At 35.6% G+C, this 20,122-nt stretch overlaps 1 protein-coding gene across 1 annotated transcript; it reads left to right on the top strand.

Annotated features, from left to right (window-relative positions):
• Positions 1–370: 370 nt before the first annotated feature.
• LOC139870416 (coniferyl alcohol acyltransferase-like) lies at positions 371–2,239 on the top strand. Its single transcript, XM_071858226.1, has 2 exons — positions 371–622; positions 1,676–2,239. Exons 1-2 carry the CDS (start codon positions 371–373, stop codon positions 2,237–2,239), a joined length of 816 nt encoding a protein of 271 aa, XP_071714327.1.
• Positions 2,240–20,122: the final 17,883 nt, after the last annotated feature.

Below are 20,122 nucleotides of genomic sequence, written 5' to 3'. Positions count from 1 at the left end.
TATTATATCTTGTTTTTATGATGATTATCCAAAGATTCTTTTTGTTATGTTAACTTGTTTTAGCTAAAAATGATTAGAACTCCGTAATATATTAGGATTCTTTTTATTATAACAGTAATTCAATGCAAGACATATCCAATAGATCACCTAGTATATATATTTATCTTATTGTGCATCTCCATTCCACATTGCAAGACACTTAATACTCTGCATCTTTTCAATGGGTGTTCAAGTGAAGGTTATAAAAACTGAAATGGTGATACCAAAACCACCATGTCATGAACACCGACAACCATTTACTAACCTAGACTTGCTGGTGCCACCAATTGATACGGGTTATTTCATATATTACAACAAACCCCATAATCAAATGGATGTCAACACAATGATTGATGTCCTTAAGACTTCATTATCTCAAGCACTCGGCTTATTCTACACACTTGCTGGAGAAATTGTTCGCAACGCTTCTGGTGAACCTGAGGTTCACTGCAACAACAAAGGTGTCGAATTTATTGAAGCCGAATCTGATGTGGACCTCAGGGATCTCAACTTTTATAATCCCGACGAAAACGTTGGAGGAAAACTAATGCCCAAGAAGCGTCATGGAGTTCTTGTTGTTCAGGTTTACATTTTACATTCACTCGTTTATATATACTCATGCATGAAATTATTATTAAGGATACCATAACTATCTGAAGACACTTTTGAAAGGTGTACCCCAAAGTTGTAGTCTATCGGATTTCAATTGGGTCTCTAGTAACATTCAAATTACTATTATTTGAGTCTTTTTTCTTCAACTTTGACTTTAAATATCTGTCTTTGTGCTATAATATCGAATGAAAGTTATACTAATTAAATGAAAATACATTGGAAAATAATTCTATTCATATAAATTTCATCAAATATTCTATAGCAAAAACTAACAAATATTTAAAGTCAAAACTTAATAAATTGACTTTGAAAAATCTAGCTGTATATTTTTTTGGGACGTAGTGAGTAATTAAAAAATTGTTTAGACACGAGATATATCTACCAGAGTATTTAACATATGCACAAATTGTCATTATTATTTTTTTAACGGCGGTTAAAAGTCACTAACAAGGGACCGAATGCGATGTCAGAATCCACCCACCTGATCGTTTCTCCAGACGAACCAATACAGTCCTACCACCCCTCAAGAGGAAACCCCCACGACGAATTCATACGGGCATCGCGTGTGTTAAAACCTCCTCGAGTAAGGCTCAAAAGCTTAGACTTCTAAAGCCTCCGAGACCCATGAAATGGGTGGGTAACCACAAGGAAAATATTTTTGCAGCACATGAGAGTCGAACCCCGCGACCCTTATGAAAAGTCATGTCACCACCAATTCAACAACACGTTACAGTGTTAACATGTGCACAAATTACACAAATTAAACATTCGAACACATACAAAATGTAATATATGGTTTCCTCCCTGTTTAATTCTCACCATTGCAATATTTATACACCAACTTATCACACTATACAATTTGGAAACTATTCTTTCTAAATCATGAGGTGATACGCCAACTCATTACACAATAGACGATATAGATACTTCTAATAATATTGCATAATTAATGTATATATCCGCTAATTAACAATATATACTTAGGATGTTTTAGGCACATGTATCATTTTTCATGTTTTTGCAGGCCACGGCGTTAAGATGCGGGGGACTGGTACTAGCGTGCATGTTTGATCATCGAGTATTAGATGGCTACTCGATCAACTTGTTCACATCTTCATGGGTTAACATGGCCCTATCCAAGCCACTATTTCTCGTCCCCAATGTTCTTCGTTCTAACCTAAACGTTAGGCACCCTCGCGTCTACACACCTTCGGTAGCCAACATGTACGTTCCTTTGCCCATCTACGAATCACTTCAAAACGTTCCCAAAAACGATCAATATCAACACTCACTTACAAATCGAATATATTATATGGAGGGTGACCAAATTAAGAGACTCCAATCTTTGGCCAGTGAAAATGGGACCCAAATTTCTAAGATAGAGGCGGTTACTTCGTTCTTATGGAAGATAACCGGTTCGTTATTGGAGGATTCGGGCCATTTTGGCTATAAGTGCAACGTTGTGGTTCCGGTTAATGGGAGGAGATGGTTAGAAGGAGTTGAGAAACAAAAGCTAATGGCTGCACGTTCTGGTAATGTTTTTTCTATGCCGTTTCGAGGGATGCAAGCAAAGGTAACGACATGTTAATATGTTTTCTATCTGTCTATAGGTGCCGGCCAAATATTCCCTTTTGTCTGATTCTACCATGTTAAAATAATAACATTACAAAAAAGAAACATTGACAAATTAAGCAAAGTGGAACATATGTCAAATTTGGCTTATTGATAATGTTAAATACGAGTGACATGTTAAAGACATGATATTTAAAATAAACATGCAACGGACATAGTAAGTTATTGACACATTGGATATAGATGGTTTGTATAACTGTGTAGGTGACTATGGCATATAGTAGTTGTGAGGATTTTTTACGGTGGCGATTTTATGATCAAAATTATTGTAATCTAAGTATTACTTTTTTTTAAAGAATGACTATTTAATTACATAAAAGCCAATAATTTTTTTTTTTCAAAAAACAAGCTTGTATTAAACAAAAGAAACAAGGAGTTCGGGGAGGTCAACTAGACCTGCCCAAAAATACAAGACTAAAACGAAAAGGAGAGTTTGTGAGGATACAAACTCATACACACTTAGGTACTAATGAACACAATTACATACAAATACACACAATTACAACGAAAAGTAGGAGCTCGGATTAGTCAACCAAGTAAGCCAATCCAACTTCCTACCGCGCATACGATTGGAGATCCACTAAAAGATTAGTTGTATTTCTCTTAGTGCCAATGGAGCGGTCCAATTCTTATCTCGAAACACTTTGTTGTTGCGATTCTTCCAAATGTAGTACGCTCCGACCCACTCGATGGCCTGCCACACCGTCTTATCAATACACGACATATTACATGAAGAATTACCACGTAGGATCTTGCCGATACTAAGATTCGAAAAATTTCCCAAACCACACCAACTATATATACGATCCCAAACGTCCATAGCATGCTTGCAGAAAATCAATGAATGATCAAACGATTCCAACTCGTCATCACAAAGTGGACATCTAAGGCTATTTAAATCAATCCCCCGCTTGTCGAGTTCGCACCTAACCGGTAATCATTTTTTGATTGCTCTCCAAACGAAAACCTCGAGTTTTTTTGGTACTAGCCGATTACGAAGAGATTCCTGAGCCATAGTCAGCGAAGGCAGCCCGTGATCATCGATTATGCCTGTAAGTGCACGAACAGAAAAACAGCCCGAAGGAGACAAGGACCACGACTAGCTATCTACTTTTGAATCGTCCATCTCAATACTCGTGCATAAATCAGATAATTCAGCAACCTGATGAATTAGCCTACCTGTTAACACCCGCGACCAGTCCCAGTTGAATCTTCGTACAGCAACATCATTCGACCCCACGATCCGATCCATTAAACTGCAGTGTTTATTATTTTCTAACCTGAAAATTCTTGGGAACCGTTCACTAAGTTTGAAAGTTCCAGCCTAGTAGTCGTTCCAAAAGCTAGTATTGGCACCGTTTCCAATAACCCGCTTGAACGAGTTTCTGAATCCGATGCCAAGACCATCGATGAGAGAACCTGTAACAATGATATTATGCCAAGGGCTTGAAGACGAGGGCAGCAGATTAGCCGACCCCGAATCCAAACCGCCATCAGACCCGAAAATACTTTTAATAATTTTCACCTACAGGGAGTTGGTTTCGGTTTTAAACCTCCACCACCACTTCCCCAAAAGTGAAAGATTTTTGTGTTTTAAAAGCCCAATATTTAACCCCCCCTTATCATAAGAAGAAACAACCGAGTCCCATTTAACCCAATGGATTTTTGTCTCGGTACCTGACCCGCCGCAAAAAAATTTCCTTCTCACACTCTCTAAATAATTGAGAACACACGGCGGGGCACGAAACAATGAGAAATAGTACAACGGAAGACTATTTAGAACCGATTTGATAAGGACTAATCTTCTTCCAAAAGACATCGATCGCATCCTCCAATCCGAAAGCCTATTCTTGATTTTTTCTATCACCGGAGACCAATCTTTCAATTTATTCATTTTAGAACCGATAGGCAACCCGAGTTAAGTAAAGGGAAAAACACCAACTTTGCAACCAATGCGGTTAGCTAAAAGAGTGACTTCATCAATGCCGACACCAACCCCATAAATACAACTTTTGTGGAATTTGACTTTAAGGCCCGAAGCTAACTCAAAGCATTTTAGGAGATTCCAGAGACTATAAATGTTTTCACGATTCCATTCACCTATGAAAAGTGTGTCGTCCGCATATTGAAGATGAGAGAGTAACACTTTATCGTTCCCGACTTCCACACCTTTAAAAAGCCCTTTATCCGTAGTCGCCTTTGCTAGTATGTTTAAACCTTCCGCCGCCAAAATGAAAAAAAAGGGAGAAAGTGGATCGCCTTGCCTAACCCCCCGGCTTAGTGAGAATTCCTCGGCTGGCGAGCCGTTAATAAGAATAGAAATCGAGGCGGAGCTTAAACACGAATAGATCCAATTACGCCATTTTGAGCCAAACCCCATGCTCGTCATAACATCCATGAGAAAACTCCAATTAAGGCAATCGAAGGCCTTCTCGAAATCTACCTTAAAAATAACACCCTTTTGTTTTATGGATTTAAGATATTCAATACTTTCATTAACAATGAGATCACCGTCTAAAATGAATCTCCCTTTGATAAAAGCACTTTGCTCGGAACCAATAAGATCGGGAATCACTTTCCTTAGCCGATTAGAAAGGATTTTAGCAATAATCTTGTAATAAATCCCGATTAAACTTATAGGACGATAATTCTCGAAACACATAGGATCTTTTTTCTTTGGGATCAAGGTGACAAAGGATGCATTGCACCCTTTTGAGAACTCGGACTTCTCCCAAAACCATTGAATTGTATTGATGACATCCACTTTAATAATATCCCAGTATTTCTTGAAAAATCGCAAATTAAAACTGTCCGGGCCGGGTGCTTTTGTGCTTCCACATTCAAAAATAGCATCGTGAATTTCTAACTCGTCAAAAGGTTTTTCAAGTTGACTCGCATCTTCTATCGATATGGACGGGTAGTTCAAATCTTCAAGACTCGGTCTGTACATGTCAGGTTCAACAAAAAGGATTTGAAGTGGTCATGGGCTGCTTTTTTGATACTCGTGGGCTCATCAACCCACTGCCCGTTAACAGAAGATATTACGCCTACAATTATTTCGGTTGATCACCGAATGGAAATATTTGGAATTTTCGTCCCCTTCAAGAATCCACCGAACGCGTGCTTTTTGTTTGAGCATCTTTGTTTTGAGTTCCTCTTTATGAAGCCACTGTTTTCGTGTGTTTTGCCATTCGGATAACTCGCTGCTATTCAACATGCCCAACTAAGGCTTTTAATTCAAGATCAGTGGCCGAAGCTTTTAATGTATCAATCTCACTATCATGCGTGTTGAATTTATCTTTGCTCCATTTTTTCAGCGCCTCTTTCACTAACTTAAGTTTGTTTCTAAGAACGCAATCAAGTCTATTGCCCAAGACTTGAACATCCCACGTCTCTTTAATGATGTCATCAACCCCGTCTTCATCAAGCCACGCATCAAAAAGCTTAAAAGGTTTAGGACCGAAGTTTTTAACCTCATCATTTAACATAATAGGACAATGATCAGAATGTTTTCTTTCAAGGGCGGTAGCCGAAAGATTTTGCCACAAATCCATGAATTTTTCGCAAACAAGGAAACAGTCCAACTTACTAAATTTGACACCGTCGTCACTTACTCTTGTGAAGATTCTACCGCCTAATGGGATATCTGTGAGGCAACATTTGGCAATGAAATCATTGAACCACGTTGCACGATAACAAATGAAATCACTGTTTAGGCGTTCACTCGGATCTCTTACTTCATTAAAATCACCACCAATCATCCATGCTTCATCCTTGTTGTTACAAATTAAACTTTCAAGTGATTTCCAAAGGAGCTGTTTGTTGTGATCATCATGTGGACCATGAATGTTAAGAATATTTAGCTTAGCACCATTACCCTTCCACACACCTTTTATCCCAATAACATAATCTATATTAATGATATTTTCTGCATCGAATTCATCAGTGTCCCAAATCAGTAATTGCCCCCTGCATTACTAACCCTAGGCCTTTGAATAAACTCACAATTAGGAGATCCCCAAAGTGAACAAATCCATCTAAATTCAACCGAATGAAGTTTGGTTTCCTGGATAGCTAGAAAATGTGGTTTTTCTTTAAATATCAAGTTTCGTTACCACCCAAATTTGTCTTCAACCCCACCAATTTAAAGCTTCTGATATTTATGGAAATTATCTTCATAGTAACAGATAATTCGAAACAGGGATGAAACAGCAGCTACTGAGAAGGTCGTGCCTTCCATTTAAGCCCCAATTTTGTCCCATATTCTTTAATGACAACAGAATCATTCAAATTGAAAGAAGAGTCCGAACAATTACCTTTATTGACACCAGATGATTCGCTAGCCATGGAGGATCTCTCCTTACACGAGGTGCATTTGGATCTCAATGGCTGAGTGGAATTGGATTTCCTAGCAGAAGATTTGATGTTTAACATTCTCGATGAAGACTTCCACTTCCTCAGATTCGACCAACAGCAATCAGGTTTCTTATGAGTTGTATTCTTCTTTACCAATTTATGCCCAGAGGTCTTCTTCTTCGCTATTTTCCTTTTATTCCTAGATGTGAAGTTCGTTTCTTTTATCCCAGACCCAATTGCACCCGAATTGTCACAACTGATATCTTGACTTCTAGGCCCAACAGATGACCCACCCAGATTAATATTAGGCCCCATGTTATTAATATTGACATTGGGCCGGTTAGGGATTGCTTCAAAATTAGGAGAAGGCCTAATGTCATTACGGCCCAATCCATCAGGCCCAGATGCCACCCTGTTGGATCCAGAATTGATAATAGGGCTCACAGGCGAGTTGGTTTGTAAACGTGCACCAGTCTTGGGAATCGGAGAGGCACATGGGGGCGTGGGAGTATTAGGGTTACTACATAAGCCGTTATCTTTTGTACCCCCAATGCAGACATCATTAATGTTATCTTGGAACAAGTGACCAGTACCCACGTAACCAGACTCTTCATCTTCATGCACAATCTTCACCAGAGAATGTGACTGATTACCTTCTTTGCCAGAGACATCGTCGGCATCTGATTTTTTACCGACGGGAGCTTTTTCAAGGATGATTTCTTTATCGTAATCAGAGTCAGAGAACGAATCTTCAACGAAATCATCATCTTCTTCGTCATCCTTCTCACCGTTATCAAATGTGTCAACCACAAAATCGTTGCCAATACTGTCCTTATCATCAATGGATTTACAGTCCTCTTTATCCCTTATATCTAATCCCACCTTTAGATTTAAGTTTTCTGATATGATAACTTTGAAGATATCCATCTTAGTTTCCACCATAAAACACCCTTCAATCACTTTTGTATCATTTGTAAGAATTAAAACACTGCCTGCTACTAAGTTTTGATGGTCCTGGGAAATCTCGCAGTTTGCCGTATCGAGAACTTGACCCCAACGACTCGCAATATTCTTGAAAGTGCTAGTGTTCCATGAGGTAATTGGAACCCCACGAATATCCAGCCAGGTGAGGCGATTAGACACGTACCAAGGGGATTTGAGTTGTTGAACCATACTACACCACATATGAATCGAGTGGTCTTTATTGTTGATGACCCTTTCAGCTTCGATGGACGAGTAGAAAACCCATAATATCTCTAAACCTCCTAGATACTTGATGTCACAATTTTTCATACCCTCGGCATCGCACAATTCTTGCATCACTTGAGTGTATTTCCAGTCGTTTAGCTTACCAACAATTGTTCTTTTAAAAAAATGCATGTTGTGACAACTATCTCGAATGTGAATCTTTGAAGTAGGGTTATCCGACATAGCATCTCTTCTCCTATCAGATAGCATATTTCTAAGATCTTTGGGAGGAAGAGTTCTGCGTAGATCAGGAGCAAAACCATTATTCCCCAGAACCTCATTGTATCTTCGCTCATCTCTACCTTGGAGAAACGACCTGTTAAGTGGAGGAAATTGCTCTTGGAAAGAGGTGTTGTTGCAATGGATTACCTCAGCAGGTCTGGAGTTTCTTCTATTGAACGCCTTAAAAACCCTAATCGGATTACCTTCAAAGTTTAACTTCCTTAACTCCTGAAACAGCCCATCTTCATCCCTAACGTTGCCAAATCTAACAAAGGCGAAGCGTTGGCCACTCTTTAGCCTTTTGCCTGCCATATACACATCCCTAACATCTCCAACCCGTTTGAAAGATCGCCATAAATCCGCCACACCCCCGCTTTCCGGAAAATTGAAGAACATGAACGAGGTTAATGGATTCCAAAAAGCCTTGTTAATCGATCCTCTAATCCGCCGTTGTAGTGTTCTCGAGTTTGTTTCGTGCCTGCCCATTTGTTTTGATTCTCTCTCCTCACACTCTCTCTCTTCTCTCTCTCTCACACACCCCATTCTTTTTCTAATTCATAAAAGCCAATAATTATAAAAATATATAGGATCATATCTATAAATTGAATAGTATTATATACAATTTTAAAAATAATTTATATTAGAATTAATTAATGGGGTCAAAAGACCCAATTACTTCTACATATATTTGCTTTTTGAGTAAAATGATTTTAAGTTAACAATGTGGCAGGAAGAAAGGGTGTAGTGGAGAAGGTTATAGTCGATTTGACAAAATATGATTTAAAGTTAATGAAAAGTATAAAAGCAATAATGTAATATTGATAAATGGAGTTGATTAACCAAAAACACATTTGTAAAAACGGGCCAAAAACGCCTCATAAGAAGCGATTTAACTGTTGTGTGTCAGGAGCAATTGTTTTAGTTTTTTATTTAAAAAGCGACAAAAGTTACATGTACCAGGGATATGTGAGACTCTATAAATTACATCGTCTAAAAAAGAGACAAAATGGAAATTTTTTGTATTTTATGTTAAGTTAATTTTATAGTCGGACAATTATGTGTATGATTATTCTATACTGTATATCTAAATCCATAATCTATGCATAGTTCTTAAAAACTATACTAAAACTTCAATACAGGATCTAAAGAACATGCCATTAAGCTCGTTGGCAAATGAGGTTCACAACTTATGTGAGAGTGCATCCAAGAAGGAACACTTCAAAGAGTTAATAGATTGGGTCGAGGATCAAAGGCCAAACATTTTTATATCTCGAGCACTTGCCGAAAAGAAACATACTGTCTCCATTATGATATCAGTAGGAGTAAAATTTCTACTGATGGGCGAAAAGGATTTCGGATGGGGGAAACCAGTGTTCATGTCATGCCATATTCCGAAAGCTAGATGGGACTGGCATGTTATGTTACTACCAAGTGTGATCAACGACAATGACTGGATCGTCTATATGCATCTACCAAATAAGTTCCATGACTATATCGAGACACATCATAAAAATGTCATTAAGCCGTTAACCACTCAGTACCTTAACTTAGTGTTAAACCCTTGTGTTTCTCGAATATGATGTGTATATTAGAACCTTTGATGTTTAATATGTGTGATTTGGAACGTCCCTCAAAATATGTATTCAGTATTCGAAATTGAATTTGGTATGTTTATAAATCTAGAAATTATCCAAATTTTTGAATTTTAAAAAAACGTATGAATGGAGATAAATTAATTAGATTTCAAAATAAACTTTTTGCTCTATAACCTACGGAGGCGATCCAATATTCTCGTAACTTTTTATGACAGCGCCGGAGTCTTGTAGATGGGAGGGAGATCATATTACGGGAATGACGAAGACGGGTGGTTCTTCGATGTAAGGAGTAATAAATGTTAAACCGATCCCAAAACCCCATGAAAAAACTAATTCTAGGATTTTGTAATGGACGTTCTTTGTTACGAACTTACCCGATAGAATGGATAAGAAAGGCTTATGGTCGACATGTGAACTGTATGGTAACATTGTTGATGCGTATGTCGCATACAAATGATCGACACAAGGTAAAAGGTTTGGTTTTCTTCGTTTTTCGGGGGTAAAAGATGAGGATAGATTCTGAAACAACCCAAATTCGATTTACCAAAACCGACAACATTTTTTATTTTTTTTTACAAACGGAGTTGTTGGACGTTCATTACACTTTCGACACTTTCGACCCAAACCGATTCACCCCGTTTGATCCCAACTCATTCAAACTTGTTTTAACACGTTCATTACACAACCGAACTCGTGTTTAACGCAAAACTTAGTTCAAAACGTTCATTAGAACCTTAAAGACTCGTTACATAACGAAGGGGTAATTACGACCCTAATACGCAACCAATCGGGTTAAGACACAATAACCCAACCCGATACCAAGAGCATAATTCGGGGATTTATCAAATCTCCAATCCAAGTCCGAATAGTCAAAGCCACCCTGTCATAAGCTCAAGCTATTACACCCCGCCAAATTCCATCTGAAGGCATGTTAATCATATGTCCCACAGTAATGGTAACGCCCTCTATATGAGACGTTTCAAAAGCATTCGCGTTTAATTTTATTAAAACAGTTGACTTTAAAATACATGGCATTAACCATAAAGTAATACTGTTGTGATCGTAACCACAAGCGAACAGTATTTAGTAATATAAAAAGTTTAAATGCGAAATGTATATAAATAAAGTCTTGTCAAAAGCATGATGATTCCACATCAAGACTATGCACCAAGCAAACCAGCAGAAGCAATACCTCTAAGAACCTGAGGTAAAACATGCAAAGTGGTCAACAATAATGTTGAGTGAATCTACAGGTTAAGTAAACAGCATAGCATATGTAAGTAACAATGTTTTAGGAATACTTTATCAGCATAAGACCAACAAGGTTTAGTATGAAAAGTTCGAAGACAATAATAGTCAAGATATAATCTGTATAACGATATCAAGTTCAACGGTGTATGACATCAAAAAGGTTTTGTCTCTCTTACTTGTAAACCACATGTTATAGTAATATAAAGCAAAGTCTGAAAAATAGAATTTAGAGAAACGTTTACTTGCTTTTAACAACAAGCTTGTGCTGAGTATATACATCTATGAGCACTTGAATACTAACTTAACTTCTCGAGTAGTTTAGAACTACACTTATCCTTTACCCTATTTCTCGCATACACTTGTTCGAATGTACATTGCAACGAAATATATTGAAAGGACCCGTTCATATACATTATAAACGATTCACAATAGTTGATTACATCGCGAGGTATTTGACCTCTATATGATACATTTTACAAACATTGCATTCGTTTTTAAAAGACAAACTTTCTTTACAACGAAAGTTGACGGTATGCACACCATTTCATAATACGTCCAATTATAATTGACATAATAATAATCTTGATGAACTCAATGACTCGAATGCAACGTCTTTCAAAATATGTCATGAATGACTCCAAGTAATATCCTTAAAATGAGCTAATGCACAGCGGAAGATTTCTTTAATACCTGAGAATAAACATGCTTTAAAGTGTCAACCAAAAGGTTGGTGAGTTCATAGGTTTATCATAACAATCATTTCAATATATTAATAGACCACAAGATTTCTGTTTATAAATATATGTACACTCGCAAGTGTATAAAAGTATTCTATAAGTTGTAGGCACTCGGTAACAAGCCTTAACGTTCATGTTTTACCCTCTGAAGTACACCAGATCAGGTGTGTTTAAAATAACCTCGAAGTACTAAAGCATTCCATAGTCAGGATGGGGTTTGTCAGGCCCAATAGATCTATCTTTAGGATTCGCGCCTACCGTACATAGACAGGTAGTTTAATGTTACCAAGCTAAGGGTATATTTCTGGTTTAAACCCACATAGAATTAGTTTTAGTACTTGTGCCTATTTCGTAAAACATTTATAAAACAGCGCATGTATTCTCAGCCCAAAAATATATATAAAAAGGGAGTAATGAAACTCACTATACGATATTTTGTAGTAAAAATATGCATACGACAGAACTGAACAATGCAGGGTCGGCCTCGGATTCACGAACCTCAAAGAAATAGGCTTTTAAAAATAATGCCACAGCTCGGGCTCGAACCCGCGACCTCTCGTTAACTCGACACACCCCTATCCATCCCTCAGTCATTTCATTTCTGTTCTTAAACCCGAATTATATACTATATCTTATTTCGTCTGATCTTCTTCATCCCTAAACTAATCGATTTTTATCATCATCTAACATCATCTTAATTCTTTTTCATCGCCATTAACTTCACAGCCCAAAATAATCAGATTGTTGCACATGTGTGGAAACCATAGGGATAACCCAAGTATTTACTCTATGGTGTTCGATCAAATTATTTACGAATATTCAACACCCCTACTTGATTTTAATCAAGGGGGTTTGAATAAATAACACAACAATTAATAACCTAGTATTTTATCACTTCATGTGCTCTCGTTTGGACATAATACTATTGATCAATTTGGTTAATGCATTATGACGTAACTTGATCACCTCCACCATTCCACAAACTGCTTTTTCTAAAACTATAATATTTGGATGACCCACATGTGTTAAACTATATATGGGTGCTTAAACCCATGAACCCCACATGTTCTTTTACTAACCCATTTGTTATATCTTGGATTTGTGATTCGGTTGGTGTTTGATAATAGCAAGACGATGATTAAATAGAAAAAACAATCGAGTCTAGCGATTCACTCGTTTTTATTATAATTGAGTTTGGGTTGGTTCTCTGCCAGAAACAGAAACGAAAAATAGCAACAACAATTGATAGTAGTAGTTGTGGTTGATGTGGGTTTTCGATGGTGATCAAATAGGTTGTTCCAAGATGATGATGGTGGTTGGCATGGTTTGAGTTCTTGAGGTGATAATGATGAACCAAAAGTTAGCAGGGAAAGGTGATATTTTATGATGTTAGAAGATGAAATATATAGTTGTAATATAATATTTTAGAGTTAAATTATTAGACAAAAGCGATAAAAAAAAAAACCCGTGACAAAATTTTGTCATTGTTTCATTTATTTATTTATTTATTATATATAATAATAATATTAATAATAATAAATAATAAATAATAATAAAATAAATAAAATAAAAAAAACGTGTGGGTTGATGACCCTAGTCGCCACTTTGGTGATATATGTCGACATCTTTTTTTTTTAATCATCATGAAAATTATGTGGACTTACTCGTTTTGTATCTCTCTGTAACCATTAATCCAATTCTTGTTATGTCTTACTAGTGGGTGGAGCTCACATTGTTGGGAAAGGGAAGGGAAGATGTCTTTGGGCACTTGTACGTTTGGCATGAAGGTGTGTACCATCAAGGGAGATAGTAGTGGTAGGTAGGTGGTACAATTAGTGTAGCAATATGTGCAAGTGATTAAAGCATGCTTTTGTTGTTCTATATGCTTATAATATAATATGACATAAAATTGGATCAATTTATATATCGTATACTTATTTATTATTTAAATGGTGGACATAATAATAATAATAATAATGTCACTACCTTTAGTATTACAAAGAAACAAAACCATAATCAATTAACAATAGTAACAAATATTAATAATTATGCATAGTTAGCCGCCTCATTTTTGGTTTATTTGTATCGACAGTTTTTCCACGAGATGTATATCGTGCTCCGTTGCTAAAGAGTGACGTTTAAAAGTCTTCAGAAAAATCTTATTTTTATATTAAATATCTTTATTTATTATAATTATTATTTTATAAAAATGGTTATTAATTGTTTAAACTTAAAAATTAAATCAACTATCCGCGCTCGATCCCAGGTAAAATATAAAAAAAATTAAAATTTGATAATTAAATCGTAAATACATTTCTAATAAGCCTATAATTTATATCACTCATTTTTGGATCACCGTTTATTTTAAAATAATATAAGTTTGAATTTAACTTACTTAATATCAATCGGAACATCAAAAGAGTATTACAATCATTTAATATTTATTTTTAATATACTTTATTTATGTATATATACACATTCATTTAAAATTAATTGTTCGTGAATCGTTGGATGCGGTCGAAGGTCAATTGAACATATGAAACAGTTCAAAATTTTTGAGACTCAACCTAATAGACTTTTCGTATCGCATCAAAAATATTAAATCGTATCGAGAGTTTGATTTAAAATTAGTCAAAATTTTCCGGGTCGTCACAGTACCTACCCGTTAAATAAATTTCATCCCGAAATTTGAGTGAGGTCGTCATGGCTAACAATAAAATGTTTTTATGACGAATATGAGTGGATAAATAGAGTTTTATCATTATTGACTAATATAGATAAAACAATTCGATTATGTGAAGCGTACGAGTGAAGCTGTCACAAAAGGTTGAGATAGAGATTTAACTTTGGACGTAGTCACGGTGGATTTCCGGATTTCAAGGGATTTAGAGGAAAATCTTCGTAATAAGATTTGATTCTTCGGTAGTTAAGGAGATAGGATCTTCTTTGGTTAAATGCGATAATCTATTTTGATTGCTCTGTCGGATATTTCACTATAAATCCACCCACTTCATTTCCTTATTTTCCACAGCTCATACCTTTTATTCTCTCCCTCAATTCATATTTTAAAGCATTCGTCAATATGCTCCATCCAGTTCTGCTTCTTGATATACTCCTAACTTTCATATCTGTCATTCTTCTTTTTCATCTCCCTTTGGAAGAATCTATTTACTTCTACTATACTCTTGGTTTTATAGTGTTTTTAGTTCTCCCGTGTCTTTATATTGCTATATGCATTGATATATACGGTTTATAATTTTTGGGTGGTTGTTGGGTTTTATATCTTCCCTTATATTTCAAAGCCCCTGCTTTTGTCTTCTATAATCATTAACATCCATAGTTAATGCTCCCTTCTATTTACTGCGATTTATACTCCAATTTCTATTTTTGGAGTTTTGTCCTTTCGTTTCTTCTTCTTGCGATTAAGCAACGTTTTTAATGGTCCAGTATTTGCAGATATGAATTTCAGAATGAACATAGTTAATGTTCTAAGAAGGAAATGGTAATGGCACGATCTTGATTTGTTAATTTACCAGAATACCCTGAAAAGACCGAATCATCAAGAAAATATATTCTTGATATTTTTAGAGATTAAATAGAATACAAGAGTCGTGTAACATGCAACATGATGACGGCATGGTCTGGGAATCCTCATGTCCCATTAGAAACTCAGCATGACTTACTGTAATATAATCACGTTGATCAAGTGTCATTATATTATACTAACTCATGCTTCAGTTCTCAACACTACTTCAAAACATTCATAATTTAAACTTGAAAGTTTATAGAATATAGAAACTTATAGTTTCTTATATGATGTAACACTGATAGCGCAAAGAGATAAATGACTTCAGATAAGATTAGTTGTGAAAATATCTTCAGAAATATCGCGGATATTTATAATGAAAGATATGATAATATCTTAGAATTTCTAATATTGATGGATGATGATGAAGATTTGTCTGTAAAGGTTTAGAATAAAGAGTAAGATATTTGTTAATGACTTTAGCAGGCACTGAATCATTTGGATTCTTTGAAGGCAGATTTAGTCTTTGTGATTTGTCCACAGCCTCCTTCATAGTCTGTTCAATCCATTTTCCAGTTCTAAACCTTCTCTTTTTCTCAGCTTTACCACCTTGCTATTCTTTGTCATCAAACTTTTTACTGTTAAGATCGTTTACAGTTTTTGATGCTTTGTCAGCATTTCAAGAACTAGTTTGCAGTTCAAAATATTTTTCAGAACTTCACATTCAAAGTATGTAAGTCCAGGAGATAGACGTTTTACGTACACATATAACTGTTGGCGTAGACATGCTGCAAGATTTCAAAATACTGGTTACTGTTTTCTGATGATTCGTATGACAATTCTCATTACAAGATGCGAATGAGTAAATGATGTGATTTCAATAAATATAATGATTTTTCGAAAAGTCAAAGATAATTGAAGTTGTTGGTAAGTTTATTGCTAAGGTGGCGAGATATGAAAGGTCCCCAGTAACGATGACGAAAGGGCAACGTATCTATCGAGGTTATAATAAGACTAGTCCGACTGAAAAGTCGAAGTTAACTTGCTGGAGCTGTGCAAAACTGTCTACTTTGAAAAGGAATTGAAAAGTCATTTTAGCTAATAAATGCCAAAGGGTCTGACATGGATACGCGTCGAACTATGACTTTGGCTTCGAGAGCTTTTTAGGTACATAAATGTGGGTAATATGTGGTTGGATCATCATCTCGATTGTTCATTGTTTGAAGTGTCTTCGAAAAATTCGGAGAGTTTGAACACAATTTGTAATCGTTAATATACATATGATGTTCTAACACAGTTTTAAAGTCAAAGTGTAGCTTTGAAAGATGTAGGAATCTAAGAGTGATGTCTCCTGTTAAATCATGACTTGGATTTTGATTTGTCAAAATCAGAATGCGTAATCAAATTTGGGTGAGAATGGTTGTTTTGATTACTATACAAGAATGTATATTGTTGTGAGATTTTGGGAGTATAATTGATGATTTGCTTAATCAGATTTGAAAAATGTAACATATTAATTGTGAATTTATATATCTCTCGGGTATTACCTACCCGTTAATTTTTTTTTTCATAATTAATATTTTGTACAACAGAATTTTATTACAGTCTTTATGAAAATATATATGTGCATATTTTCTTCAGATGTAACATAGATTTAATGAGTTAATATTAAATTATACTCATTTGATTTACGGTTGAAACTAGAACTGAATAATCCCTAAAGACTTTAGAAATTACATAACTTTTACGGAGTATTTATTCAATAAAATTGAAATTATGAATTAATACTTCGTTATTTGTTGGTGTTTGTAACCATTGCACCATATTCTCTAAAGCCACTACTCGAGCGCGAAGCGCGTTGACTTCTTCTATTACACTGGGTGATTGTCGGTTCGAACGAGCGTATAAATAAAATCTAGAATTTGATGTAGTATATAATCGTGACGAGATACTCTGGAAATGAGAGAGAAAATGGTGTTTCAGACCGGTTCGCCGGTAAGTGCTTCAGGTTCATCGCCAAGATGGCAATGTGGTGGATGGAAGGGATCACCTTCTTCTTGTCTCCAATTATTGAGGAGGCTACGAACCCATCCCCAATTCATCCAGAATAGATGATGACTAATTGGTTGATCCATTTCGGTCACATTGCTTTCGAAACTTGAGTGGGATTCCATTTCAGAATCCGAGGGACTTGAACTAATGACGAATTCCATTTCGTACGATTGAATAAAGAATTTTTCAATATGAAATGATTTTTCGGCTATCTGGTGGTATTCTAATTATATAGAGCAAAAGATTTCGTAGATTACGGAGGAATTTACGGAATATGTCAGGAAAAGTTTACAGTAACAGATACGCTAAGATATAAATTAGCAGATACGCTAAGATATGAATTTTGTCTATACACTATTCATGCAATCAATACAATAAGATGTTTCTAGACTAAGAATGATAAGCAGGTAATTTCCAACAAAAATGATGAGCAAAACTTTTGACATGCAGACACGGTCGAAGTCCAGACTCACTAATGCATCCTAACGACTATCAGTTAGACACACTAATGTAGACCTGGTTCGCTAAGACCACCGCTCTGATACCAACTGAAAGGACCCATTCATATACATTATAAACGATTCACAATAGTTGATTACATCGCGAGGTATTTGACCTCTATATGATACATTTTACAAACATTGCATTCGTTTTTAAAAGAAAAACTTTCTTTACAACGAAAGTTGACGGCATGCACACCATTTCATAATACGTCCAATTATAATTGACATAATAATAATCTTGATGAACTCAATGACTCGAATGCAACGTCTTTCAAAATATGCCATGAATGACTCCAAGTAATATCCTTAAAATGAGCTAATGCACAGCGGAAGATTTCTTTAATACCTGAGAATAAACATGCTTTAAAGTGTCAACCAAAAGGTTGGTGAGTTCAAAGGTTTATCATAACAATCATTTCAATATATTAATAGACCACAAGATTTTCGTTTATAAATATATGTACACTCGCAAGTGTATAAAAGTATTCTATAAGTTGTAGGCACTCGGTAACAAGCCTTAACGTTCATGTTTTACCCTCTGAAGTACACCAGATCAGGTGTGTTTAAAATAACCTCGAAGTACTAAAGCATCCCATAGTTAGGATGGGGTTTGTCAGGCCCAATAGATCTATCTTTAGGATTCGCGCCTACCGTACATAGACAGGTAGTTTAATGTTACCAAGCTAAGGGTATATTTCTGGTTTAAACCCACATAGAATTAGTTTTAGTACTTGTGCCTATTTCGTAAAACATTTATAAAACAGCGCATGTATTCTCAGCCCAAAAATATATATAAAAAGGGAGTAATGAAACTCACTATACGATATTTTGTAGTAAAAATATGCATACGACAGAACTGAACAATGCAGGGTCGGCCTCGGATTCACGAACCTCAAAGAAATAGGCTTTTAAAAATAATGCCACAGCTCGAGCTCGAACCCGCGACCTCTCGTTAACTCGACACACCCCTATCCATCCCTCTGTCATTTCATTTCTGTTCTTAAACCTGAATTATATACTATATCTTATTTCGTCTGATCTTCTTCATCCCTAAACTAATCGATTTTTATCATCATCTAACATCATCTTAATTCTTTTTCATCGCCATTAACTTCACAGCCCAAAATAATCAGATTGTTGCACATGTGTGGAAACCATAGGGATAACCCAAGTATTTACTCTATGGTGTTCGATCAAATTATTTACGAATATTCAACACCCCTACTTGATTTTAATCAAGGGGGTTTGAATAAATAACACAACAATTAATAACCTCGTACTTTATCACTTCATGTGCTCTCGTTTGGACATAATACTATTAATCAATTTGGTTAATGCATTATGACGTAACTTGATCACCTCCACCATTCCACAAACTGCTTTTTCTAAAACTATAATATTTGGATGACCCACATGTGTTAAACTATATATGGGTGCTTAAACCCATGAACCCCACATGTTCTTTTACTAACCCATTTGTTATATCTTGGATTTGTGATTCGGTTGGTGTTTGATAATAGCAAGAAGATGATTAAACAGAAAAAACAGTCGAGCCTATCGATTCACTCGTTTTTATTATAATTGAGTTTGGTTTGGTTCTCTGCCAGAAACAGAAATGAAAAATAGCAACAATAATTGATAGTAGTAGTTGTGGTTGATGTGGGTTTTCGATGGTGATCAAATGGGTTGTTCCAAGATGATGATGGTGGTTGGCATGGTTTGAGTTCTTGAGGTGATAATGATGAACCAAAAGTTAGCAGGGAAAGGTGATATTTTATGATGTTAGAAGATGAGATATATAGTTGTAATATAATATTTTATAGTTAAATTATTAGACAAAAGCGATAAAAAAAAACTCGTGACAAAATTTTGTCATTGTTTCATTTATTTATTTATTTATTATATATAATAATAATATTAATAATAATAAATAATAAATAATAATAAAATAAATAAAATAAAAAAAACGTGTGGGTTGATGACCCTAGTCGCCACTTTGGTGATATATGTCGACATCTTTTTTTTTAATCATCATGAAAATTATGTGGACTTACTCGTTTTGTATCTCTCTGTAACCATTAATCCAATTCTTGTTATGTCTTACTAGTGGGTGGAGCCCACGTTGTTGGGAAAGGGAAGGGAAGATGTCTTTGGGCACTTGTACGTTTGGCATGAAGGTGTGTACCATCAAGGGAGATAGTAGTGGTAGGTGGGTGGTACAATTAGTGTAGCAAGATGTTCAAGTGATTAAAGCATGCTTTTGTTGTTCTATATGCTTATAATATAATGTGACATAAAATTGGATCAATTTATATATCGTATCCTTATTTATTATTTAAATGGTGGACA

Source organism: Rutidosis leptorrhynchoides, chromosome 10, assembly GCF_046630445.1.
Source record: "Rutidosis leptorrhynchoides isolate AG116_Rl617_1_P2 chromosome 10, CSIRO_AGI_Rlap_v1, whole genome shotgun sequence".
Classification (NCBI taxonomy): Eukaryota; Viridiplantae; Streptophyta; class Magnoliopsida; order Asterales; family Asteraceae; genus Rutidosis; species Rutidosis leptorrhynchoides.
This window is presented reverse-complemented; position numbering and strand designations above follow the sequence as displayed.

What these genes read in the sequence shown, in the direction of transcription:
- LOC139870416 (XM_071858226.1), top strand. Translation starts at nt 371, where the DNA reads ATGGATGTCAACACAATGATTGATGTCCTTAAGACTTCATTATCTCAA. An exon ending in ATGGAGTTCTTGTTGTTCAG is followed by an intron (nt 623 to 1,675) that starts GTTTACATTTTA and finishes ATGTTTTTGCAG; the next exon opens with GCCACGGCGTTAAGATGCGG.